General features: G+C 31.7%; 1 protein-coding gene across 2 annotated transcripts in view; it reads left to right on the top strand.

Moving 5' to 3' along the window:
* Window positions 1-12218, top strand: part of LOC148232987 (uncharacterized) — a 13861-nt gene extending 1643 nt beyond the window's left edge. The window contains exons 3-11 of one of the 2 annotated variants that reach the window (XM_088190015.1): window positions 69-2550; window positions 6563-6782; window positions 8571-8695; window positions 8762-9000; window positions 9069-9188; window positions 9259-9698; window positions 9762-9988; window positions 10053-10219; window positions 11448-12218. In XM_088190015.1, coding sequence (XP_088046141.1) covers window positions 6589-6782; window positions 8571-8695; window positions 8762-9000; window positions 9069-9188; window positions 9259-9698; window positions 9762-9988; window positions 10053-10219; window positions 11448-11900 — 1965 coding nt within the window. In that variant the 5' untranslated portion in view covers window positions 69-2550; window positions 6563-6588 and the 3' untranslated portion in view covers window positions 11901-12218. Of the gene's footprint in view, window positions 1-68; window positions 2551-6419; window positions 6466-6562; window positions 6783-8570; window positions 8696-8761; window positions 9001-9068; window positions 9189-9258; window positions 9699-9761; window positions 9989-10052; window positions 10220-11447 lie in introns of those variants that run through there. The other variant, XM_088190014.1, reaches the window with a different exon arrangement.

The following is a 12218-nucleotide window of genomic DNA, read 5'->3' as shown; positions in this document are numbered from 1 at the left end:
AATAAAATCAAAATAATTTTTCGTGAATTTCGAGCAGTATCTCGGCTATAACTTGTGTTGGTTTTTAGGTGCTCATACTTTACGAGTTCGTCGGCGTAGACACGACTTAGCTTGACCCCACAAAAAATCCAACAGCGTGATCTTGTCGGCCAGTTGACGTCTCCAAAACGTGGAATAATGCGACCTGGGAAGTTTTCACGCAAAACATCCAAAAAGTGTGGCAAGTTGCACCATCTTGTTGAAACCACCTGTCATCCACATCATCATAGATTTCGTGTCAAAAATAATCGGTTATCATGCAACTATAGCACTCACCATTGACGTTCTGACCTTCATCGTTTTCAAAAAAGTAAGGCCCAATAACGCCACCTGACCACAATGGGATCAAAAAAACACTTTTTGGGCATGTTATGCTCCCTCTTGAATCACATGAAGATTTTCCTTGCCCTGTATGTGGCAATTATGCTTATTAACATTCTTAGAGAGGTGAAAATGTGCTACATCAAAGAAGAAGGTTTTCTATGAAAAATCAGCATCAACACCTAATCTGCGTTAATTATTCGCTGTCCATGGTCTTTAAGCTTCAGTTCTTGTGTAATCTGAATTTTATACGGTTGCAGGTGCAAGTCCAGATGTATATATAGAGTAAGTGATTGTATTATACAGTATATTATTGAAGATATTCTTAAATTATTGATGAACAGAGACTTTGGAGACGATTAACTTCAATAGGATGATGATTTGTTATAATGGACGCTCTGAAATCGATCGATCTACTACGATCGATTACAGAGCGTCAAATTACGAAGGAATTTCGGGCTCCCATATTTATAACCGAATCGTAAATAAAATGTTGCTAGTTTGCATTTTTCATATTTTTACCAAGATAGAGATAAAAAACCTCTTTGGATTATTGAAAAATTAAATTTATGTTCGCCGACATGCAAATTTAATGGTATAACTCTGGTGAAAGCCCCCAAACATTTTTGCAATCTGCCGATTCACACGCGGTGCAGTTTTTTTATCTGATTGAGTATGAAGGGCAAAGGTTTTCCCTAAGTTTGAGTATATAAACTCGTACATCTCAATCAGTGCTTACATCATAAATTTCAGTAAGAACTTGAATATTCTAGCTTTTCGCTTTCAACTCGAATCAATCGAAAATTCAGCCAAGCTACGCGGAGTATAGACCAAGAAGACCGTCGAGAAAGCAGCCGCTTTACATTTCACGTCAGACTAGTACTATGTGCTTTTACCCTTCTAATAAATTATTGTAAGGTTTAAAGAAAAAATCTTTGTACTAATTTAAATATTACTTTATCATCATCAGGAGTTATTCTAAGAATTATATTGTAATGTTGGTTTACTTAGCATTCAATTGCTTACAATTGTGTCCTATCCGAGACGAAAGGTGTCAATTTCATCTAATTGTCATTCTGTACCACAAAATTTCGCATGCAGAATGCATCTTGACACATCTCTCTATGCGAATCTATTTACTTCGTATAAATTTCGTTGAATATGAACGAAAGTGTGAACCCAATACTTACCATTGCAAATTCTAACACGTTTTATTGTTCCGGTCTAGAAATGGTTTACTGATTTTATACTAAAGACTTATTTTCCACAAATATAACTGGACAATTATCATTGCGCATATCGGCGACAGTCATTCTTGGATATCCATCTCTTATGGAGATATTGGTTTACTTTTTTCTCCAAGAGATACAAAGCTTCCTTCTTCACCACTACATTTCAAATATTACATATACCGTTAATCAAATATATAATTAGATGCATGTTATTGTTTTGATATATAGAATAGGGTATTTATATTCAACTTTAATTTGATGAAGTGCGTATCGGCATTAAGATTTATTGATATTAAAATTATAAAATATTATCTTGGATAATTCCACACCTTATTCGGAAATGCAAGCCTAGGTAGTGCAAAAGATGTATCTTTACGATTTAACCTTAATTTTGCACGTACACAGAAAGACCGGTAGGTGCACATTACGCGTTTGCCAGTTCAGCGAATCGTAAATTTATTTAAAATATTTTCATAATATTAAGTAAAGTGATAAATGCTACTTAAAGTGTTAATAAATACCACTTTTAAAGTGTAATTGATAAAACAAGCGAGAAAAAATCATTAAATATTTTACGTTCAAACATTACCGTTTTTGAACATCTTATACAGGTGAGGCAAAAGATAAAATTATATTTTTTGTAAATATTTTTTTATTTAAATTTTTTGCAGGGTACGTAATGTTATTATTTTCATACTCATATAATAATAATTTCAGGATCTTGAGTTTAAAGTAGAGACACAAAGCTATACATTTTTTAAAAGGCCTTTAATGAAAAGCCTGACAAGCTAAGGGTAAAATTAAACTCGGAATAAAGCCAGAAAAAATAAAGTGCACTGTACTATGCTTTGTTTGACGATCCAAAATCCATTTTCCAGCGTGACTCAAAGCTCTTTATTTCCCTGGCGCCTGGCGAAGAGAGGGGGCTAGCACGTGTGCCTTGGCAAAATTTCCTTAGGTAATCCAATGCTTTATATAAATAAATGTTTTATTTTAATTATCTTTCTCAAAAATCAGTTTTAAAATTTAGTTCTAAAAACATTATCTTGTCTTGTGCGAACGGTCACCACAGTAATTTTATATTTTTAACTTTAGTAAATCATCTAGTGATGTCGTTATTTATCTATGTATGTGGGTTGGCCTCTCTACGTATAAAAGTTTATCAATGATTAAAGAGACCCGCAATAAGTCACCAAAGGCAGCGCATTATCTGATTGAAATAAAATAAATTTTTAATATACATGAATTAAACGCTCAGCTATGAATAGTGATATATATATATATAAATAATTTTATCGTTATTATTATTAAATTAACTGTCCTTACCTTTTTGTCAGGGGTGCTTGTTGCTATATTTTTTTGTGCAACAATTGAGATCGTCACATACGGTTTGTATATGTTCGTTATATGTGAAGTTGTCTGTGGGTGTGTCTGGGTTCCGAATGTCGAATTGGACCAAGGGATGCGAAGAGAGAAGCGGTGGCAATTTTCGATGGTCTGCAGCTGAGTCACCCTCCTCTTGGGATTGAAGTTCGTACGAATTGAAGAGCTCTTGAAGTTCTTATGCCTTGAACTTTGAAGTGGATGCTCCGATGTGAATGTTAATAGATAAGTCAGAGAAAATCTCAGAAGGAATATCTTAGGAAGTGATATATGGTTTCCTGTATACCCGTATTTTTAACTGTGGCACTTTTCATATGATATTTTGTTTTCTGTCCCTTTCGATGGTTCGGCCAAATACATAAGAGTGGCGAGTTTTGACACAGATTTCCGTTGGCTACTAGAGAAGATAGCAAATAGCCGTTTAGATAGCAGTTCCGAATGCGTGTCTTATTCTTTCTCAATGAATTTGCAACGAATCTTTCTGATTCGTGGCGGATACATTGACATACACTGAATAAAAGTTTTTTCATATCTCATTTGAACAAAGATTTTGGTCTTAGGCATTTCTTTGTTTATCACATACCGACTGGCTTTGGCACCGGGGTCTGTGATTAAATAGCATATAATTGGGATCACGCCTGTTTTTTTTTAATCTTTTAGATTGCTTTAAACCCTATTAACCCATACGTCACGGTGCCTCGAAATGAAAAATGACATCCGATGGGGTCGCTCAACTCCCCCAAACATTTCAAGTCAAAATATTGATGAATTCTTCATCAAATATATTTAAAAATGGATAATTCTAAGTATAAAATTTGTTATTCATGATAAGCTTCATCATCTGGTCAATATTTAGGATTTTTTAATTAATCATTACGACGCAAAAAGCGACGACGTAAACGCCGAGATTTCGCTGCAGACTAGCTTTGCAGGTATACGAATGACCGCCGCGCGCTCGGTACATAAAACTACGGAGTAACCCAAAAAAATAAACAAGTATTTCATTTATTTATTATTTCAATTTTTGAAATAAAAAATTGTTGCAACATTTATGTTGTTATTATACAAAAAAGTCAATATATAAATACTATTTTAAAATTAAAATATAAATTTGAAAAAATAAAACACATTTATTTTATAAACACAAAAAAAATCTAGTGTAACACTAAAAAATATGTTTATCTTATACATATATATATTAACATTTTATATTAATTTCAAATTTGTAAAAACTTTTTTCAAGCACACCTTTCTTTCGGATTGTGATATTTTGTGCAAATGATTATCTATAAAAGTGAGAAATGACATTTTTGCTAATACGAGTTTATTGATATATAATTCAATTGCAATCAAATATTCACTCACCATTGTAATTTTCTCCACCGTAATGGGAAATCTTCCAGGCAAACTGAATTCTTATCCATAAGTTTTTATGTGTATCGTGCTAATAATTTAAAAATAATAACTCGAAAAAATTCTCATTTTCTAAAAAAATGTGTCATTTCTGAGATTCGGTACTTCCAGTGAGCCAGTAATATCTGACGGGAGATAATATTTACTCAAAAAAATATGTTATGATTTCCTTATAACAGGATAGAAAAAAATACAATATAATCTTACTAATCTGACAATCTTTAAATTCTCAGTAATCCAATATTATCTAATGGTTAATGGTAAGATAAATTTTTAGTGTTTTGTACTTTTTATATATGTACATCGTATTTTTTATTTTCTGTAATTTGACTTCATTTCTAAATAAACTCTTTTACATTGGCATTCGTGTCCTTGCCAACAGTTAGAGGGCGAAATATTTCTCTGATTGCGGCTATAAAAATTGAAGGAATTGGCTAGAGAATCATTCAAATCGATTAAATTTGGTGGACGTTATGCATGTATATGTACACGAGTATGTAGCCACAGTTACTTTGGCAAATTGTAATAAATATTATATGAATACATATAAGAAATAACCTGCAGCTGCTCGGAGAAATAAACTATAAATTGTGATTATGTACACGTGAGTACAATAAAATGCATTTATTAAAAAATATCTTCTCTGGTCAAACGATCATCAAATCTGAGCATCGAAAATCTATCTCTAGTCATGGCCGCTGAATAAAAATATTGTTTGAACAGTTCGCTTGTTGTCCATAATTCTTTGAACTGTATTTTACCCCCATTCAATCCTCCAGAAGATAATAGGATGCCTATAAACGCTTGAACTTCGATACGATTTACGGGAGAAATGTCTTTTTTGAAATGTATTATCAATATCGATATCGCTATCGTATTTGCTACTACTCTCGTCAGAATCTTGCAAAATTCTTAGCAACTCTTCGTCAGTTACAAGCCGATCAGCCATTTTACAATTTCAAAAGTAACGTGAGAAATAGAATAACAATAACGATCGAATTTGGCGGTTCAATTCGTACTGTATGTTTTTTTGGGGAACGGTGTAGTTTGCGATAAAGCGTTGAAAGAACCGCGTGGAGGGGGCGCCGCGCGAAATTCTTAGAAGGCGAATTTCTCTAAAAACTGACTCAGGTATACAAATCACGCGGCGACAGTAGCGATTAGAGTTGATTTTATTTTTTTCTCGCGATTGGAGATAATAAAGTACAATGATTATTTTTAATATTAATTCTTTAAACTATTTTTGACAAATACAAAAAGTTTGCGACAAATAGGATTTATATTAAATAAGTTATTTGAGAAAAACCAAAAAGTTGGGGGAGTCAATAGACCCCACAGGCACGGAAGGGTTAATAATCTCCGTTGAGTGGTCCAATTGTTAAATGATAGGGCGGTTCAGTTGACGAATCCGACAAATATTTTAAATAATTAGTTAAAATCGATTTTTACAGACAAAATTATTTGTTTGTATGAATAATATAATATTTATATTTGCCATATCAGTTATGTCCATGACGCAAATGTACCACGCCAAACCGCTTTTGAAAACTAGATAAGGGGTGACTCGTCGATGAGTCATTTTATTCCAAATATTAGAATAAAATTAAAATAAAAAGTCATAGTTTTAAGACCTCTTACATTAATGTATAAAATAGTTTTACTTACGCATATTTCATATCTATGTATATATTACATTTAATTCATATAAGACAAGTTTTATCGATAATCATTGGAAATTTAATCCGAATAGTTTAATAGTAACAAATATGTATAATCAATTGACATAGTGATAAAAGATTGTAACTTAGCTGGAACACAAATTCAAATTTAAAACACAAAAGAAAATTTTAAAACCAGCTATTTTTTAATTAACATACAAGTACAATCCAAAATTATTTTTAATTTTAATAACATATTTGATACAAAAATAAATAAATTAAATTCTTTTCTCATCGTTTATCTTCTTAGCTATGCTGCGTAATATAAAGTTTGAACTATGTGCAATCACTTTATTATTGTTTGTCCGCTATAATCGTGGCTTATCTTAAATATATGTTATGTACTTTTTATTCTAAAAGTAAGATAAATCACCGATAAAACATATAAGATAGATATATCGGATTATGTGAAACAATCTACTGATAAATTTAATTTGATCGTTTTTTTCTGCGTAGGACTGTTCTAGTGGAAGCACGCAATCATGGCGGAGGACAAGAAAAAAAACAATATTTTGCGGTTCGTGAAGAAGCAGATGTCTCAAAATATTAGCAATAATTTGCCCGTGGATAACGACCTAGTAGACAACAACGATACAGAACTTAGGGCAAGAAAACCAGCTCCTGCAGTGAGAAGGACACAAAGTATCCAGATGAGCATACAAGACAAACACAAAAGGTATGTTCGTTTATGTTTAATCTATCAATAATGTTTGACCTTTAGTAATGAAATTTATGTGATAATATTGGTTTTATCATAATTTTTCAATGATAAAAATTTCGAATTATTTCAACATTAATTCAGAAAAAATGAGGATAATGATAATAATAGCAATTACTAACATTCATATCGCTTTGTGGTTGCCCATTAAACAACCACAAACCATGACCTTTAATCAAGTGAAACATATGTACCTTAACATCTAAAGAATTTACTTAATATTCAAAAACTGGTGAAGGTAAAATGCAAAATTGTTATATACATACATGATTGTTTAATACAAGTTATATGCAATGTATTTAATAAAATTGACTAAAAAATCAATTATTCATTATTTTCACATGAGAGACAAAAAGGTAACCACCATATTACAATCCATTCTCCAGCAAGCTTACTTTAGCGCTGTTAGTGTTAGTAGTAATGTGAATTTCATCAAAAGTGACTGTAAAAAATATGTTATCTAATATTTGTAAAGAGGATAATAATATACTTTTTCTTGAGTTACTTAAAAGCTCGACGTCAATATGTAAGCTATAGCTATAGTACTCTTCACTCCGATGAGTTTTTCGCTCTTTTGGAGTACCGCAGGGATCCAATTTGGGTCCGTTACTCTTTCTCCTCTTTATTAATGGCATACATTATTATATGCTCATACTTACTTAGAGACGTGTAGTCGCTGTATTTTTTCAGATCTTCTTCTCCAGAGGAATACTCTTAAAATTCGAACATGGTGTTCGGTTTTGTTATGCGGAGCATATGGAACATTAATAAGTTATGTACAATATGTTAGTGCAACGTTCTCAAATATGGCTCCAATGTATAGAATCCCAGCGTGGCAAAGTATGATACTTCTTGTTATTAGAATAGATTCAGAGGAAAATCTTTACATACCTATATAATAAGCAGTATGTGTTTACGTACAGATCATATCCATAATTGTATCCTAGCTCCTTTTGTTAGCAGCGTTGTTCAAATATTCGTTGTATTCTCAATGTAGCGTGTACTCAGTGAAGCAATTGAGCAAGTTGTAGAACTTCACTTCACTGGGATTTTGGACAATGGAGGCATATTCGATTACGCTATGAACTAGCATATTGTACAAAAAGCGAATAACCTGCTACCCCTTGATTAATTTTAAGCAACTACTGTGCCTTCGTATTTTATGGCTGATTTGTATATTTGTATTTTATGGCTGTTTTCGCTACACTCTCCATTAAAACATATTACAGAACTAACGCGTATACGTTTTTCATTTTGCTCTATATTTTCTGCAAAAATTGTAAACGCTTTACAAGAAGAAAAAATACCTCTATGGGAAAATAAGTATAATAAATAAAACCTAAAGTGTAACATGATACTGATATATGTACAATTATATGCTTAATGGTATTCCAGTCCAATGTTAAATAGTTTTCAACTAACAAATGTTTAGCTCAACTAGACAAATATACGTATGCAGATTATTGATCATACATACAATACAAGTAAATATTAAAATTTTTAACAAATAAAATAATCAAATACAATATAAATAGTATTTGTTTCTTATTAATCATTGTTATAATAAGATTAATTTGTAGTTGCAATGTACAGTCCGGTTTTTTGGTCTACCTCTATAAGCTGCTGTTTTTTCAATGATGTCACTCTCAACACTTTTTAAATATAATTGTTTCATAAAAGTAATAATGTAAATGAACAGAAAAATAATTAAAAAGTTAATACAAGCTCTTTATATTTGTTTTGCAGAAGTTCCATAGGGGCCGTAAACGAGCTGATAAGCTGTCCGTTGTGCGCAGAGAAGTTCAACAAGCCAAAAATGTTGTTATGTCAGCATACATTCTGTGCAGATTGTCTTAGGAGCAAAATTAAAGGTTATAAGCTTAATTTAGTTAAAAAAATAATTACATACATCATATATCATTTCCCATCAATTATAGATAATGTATTGACTTGCCCGACTTGCAAAGTGAATTTTCCCATCACATCAAAAGATTACATCGAGAAGCTCCCGTCGAATTTGTATGTTGATATCTTTTTGAAGCAAATTGGGAATTCGCCACCGAATGAATCCATGCTTGCAAGAGTTTATGAAGACTCGATGGAGCAGATGAGATGCTGTCAGTGTAAATCGATGGTCGATATGAATAGAAAACAATTGTGTGAGCACTGCAAACAGGTATAACTTGTTAAATGTTTTTTTATATAATTTATGGAATATTACAAATGTTTTATACATCAATGTAGACATTCTGTGCTGTTTGTTGGCCAGCACATATCACTGAGTTGAAGTCGCAGATCAGTTCACTTCTCAACGAGTTAAAATCAGCATCGAAGCGTTTGAATCATCGATTGGATAGTTACAAAGTAATTTTATTATATATTTTACATTAAAATATATAATAGTTATAATACTTAAATATGTTTTAATAAATAGGATCGCAATGAATGGTTGGTGAATCAAATTGTTACTACAGCTGAAAAGAAAATCGTTGAAATCAAAGAGAAGAAAATACATTTGGTTAAAGAAGCTGCTATAATATTAGAACAAGGAGAAGCATCTGTCAAATTAATAGACGAAAACCTTAATAAACTGCAGTTGACTGTTACTAATTATGTGACAAAGGACTATGACGTTAAGAAGACTGACAATGAAAAGGTTAGCGCCTTTATGAACTTCCATCAAATGGCTGTCGGGTTGTTGAATGACGTTACAAATTGGGGCGAATCTAAATATTCACTGGATCAAGATAAATTTTGCATTGAAAATGACACTGAAGGACCCGAAGACGTTGAAAACGACGAACCGGTTATTGTTGAAGTTAGAGGTGTTGAAAATCCACTGGAGAATCCAGCAAAAATGGTCCTATATTACAGGTATATAATTATATCATCTATAATATGTGATAAAAATATATTAAATGGAATGTTGTTATTTAGATCAAGAAACTTCACGCCGAGAATGATTTGGAAAAAATGTCCCAGACCAGCTGGTGTTGGAATAGCACCATGGTCGGACAATTTGTTCATTTGTAGTACAGACTCCCAGACAGTAATTGTGATGGATAAACTCAAAGGAAAGATTATAGAGAGGTTCTCCGATGCAAAGATGCTGTGTCCACAGGGTATTGCTTTCTCTCAAAGACGTGAAGAAATATTTGTTTCTGGTAATACATATATGAAAATAAAAACATTACACAAAATATATACTTTAAATATAACTATTTGTAGATAAATGGGCTCATTGCATCCATGTTTTATCCAAAACTGGCAACTATTTGAGAACTATTGGTTCTAAGGGAAGCAAGGAAGGATTCTTAAGATCTCCTGAAGGCATTGCAATTGAACCAAACGAGAATTATTTATATGTTTGTGACACCGGAAACGATAGAATTCAGGTAATATATCATTATTTTACTACTTACTAGTACCGTGGCCATTGAAAAATTTACAAAAAGTACATAAACATAGTATAAATTACTTGAATGCTATCTAGATTACTGTCTATGGTAAAATACATATTTAAAATCAGTCCAAATTATTATAACATGTAAGAATAATATTGTTGTATCTTATAAATTCATAAAGAATGTAGTAATAGTAGTTCATGAGTTGCGACTTCAAGAATGTTGTGGGTAAAATATCATAGTGCTTAATGTTAACCATTTATTTAGTCAAAATAAATTCAATACAATAGTACTTAATAGTAGTGTACATAGAAATAATAGTTTAAGTTTTGTAAAGTACAGGTGTAATGAACACGATGATAACTTAACTCATTGGATATAGGGCTTAAAGCACAACCTCAGCTGAAACATAATAAGAATACCAATTTTGTAAACAATATAATATAAGTAGAACTATTAAAAATATAGTATTTATCAAATTCGAACTGCTGTTGTGTAGCCTTCACACTTTGTGATAAAACTCATATACACGTTTATAAATCCCAAAGCTTTAGAAGAAATATGTTTTAAGTGCAGCGGATTATTTATATCTTGATTTGGAAATTTGGTTAGGGGAAGAAGCGGTTCATGGTTCGTTTGTACGCACCACCACTGATTTTAAAATCTATATATATACATTTATAAGCAAAAAATAGCAAAGTTATTAGCAAATAAATTTAGTCTGGTATAGCAGCATTATATTATTTGTTTCACTCGCGACTATCATCATGCATTACACACGAATCTGTATGTTTTTTGTATTAATATCTATACTCCAATTACATAGCTTGATTTTAATAGGTTTTGGGCTTTTTAATTATAATTATAGATTTTTAACTTTTATATTAATGAGAAGTTTTGATATTTATTGAATTACAATAATAATAGTTTAATATTAGTAAAATATATATCAACGATTCCCAGACTTAAATTTCAGTCTAGTGTATAAATGTACTTACTTGTAGGTATTGATTGTGTACTGATTTACTTACCACATTGCAACGCATTGGGCTCACGCCTGTAGTGCTATGCTAATGAAGAGTTAGATAAATATTTTCCATGGGTAATAAACATAGAAAACTTTTAGTTAATTTATACAACTTTCATGGACTATCTATTGATTTTCCCATTGCTTTATTGTGCTGATAATATATCCTTATTTCAAAATTTAAAATTTTAGGTGTTCCACGTTGAAACAGGCGCATTTGTACATTTCGTTGGAGTCTATAGTCCCATTAATGGCGACAAAAACCTTCAAATCACTCAACTGAACGGTCCTACGGGAGTGGCAGCTATAAAGGATCGTATAATAATAGCCGACAGTGGAAATAAGAGAATCAAGACGTTCTCTTATAAGGGCGAGAAGTTGAAGGAGTTCGGGTCGCAAGGCTTCCACAAAGGGCAATTCTTGCATCCCGAAGTGTTTGCTGTAGATCCATTGGGGTTCATTCTGGTCGGAGATTGCGGAAACTCCCGCATTCAGATCTTCGAGCCAAACGGGCAGCTTCTGAGGGTGTTCGGCAAGCGAGGGAGAGAGCCAGGTCAATTTGGATGGATATCTGGAATGTACATGACCCAACAGTTGGAGTTGATTGTGTGTGACACGAAAAATCACCACATAAATATTTTTTAATAAATGAAACAATAATTACATTGTCATATAAATTTATTAATTCGTCACAAAATCAACTATGAATTGTACTATATGCAATAATCAACTATCAACAAGGAATAGGTATTTTATACATAATAGATTAAAATATTTACTACATACTTTTATTGTAGAAGAGTATATATTGATTATATATTATTGTGGTATCGTTCTTTATATGAATTTATGATTATTTGTACACATGATATGTATGCATATCTAGTGAAATTAATACATAATTTGTTCAATAAATATTTATGTAATAACATGAAAAATTAATAAAAATACATACGCAATTAA

The sequence above is a fragment of the Plectrocnemia conspersa genome, unplaced genomic scaffold, assembly GCF_051122295.1.
Source record: "Plectrocnemia conspersa isolate PC_06_02 unplaced genomic scaffold, ASM5112229v1 ptg000008l, whole genome shotgun sequence".
NCBI lineage: Eukaryota > Metazoa > Arthropoda > Insecta > Trichoptera > Polycentropodidae > Plectrocnemia > Plectrocnemia conspersa.
This window is presented reverse-complemented; position numbering and strand designations above follow the sequence as displayed.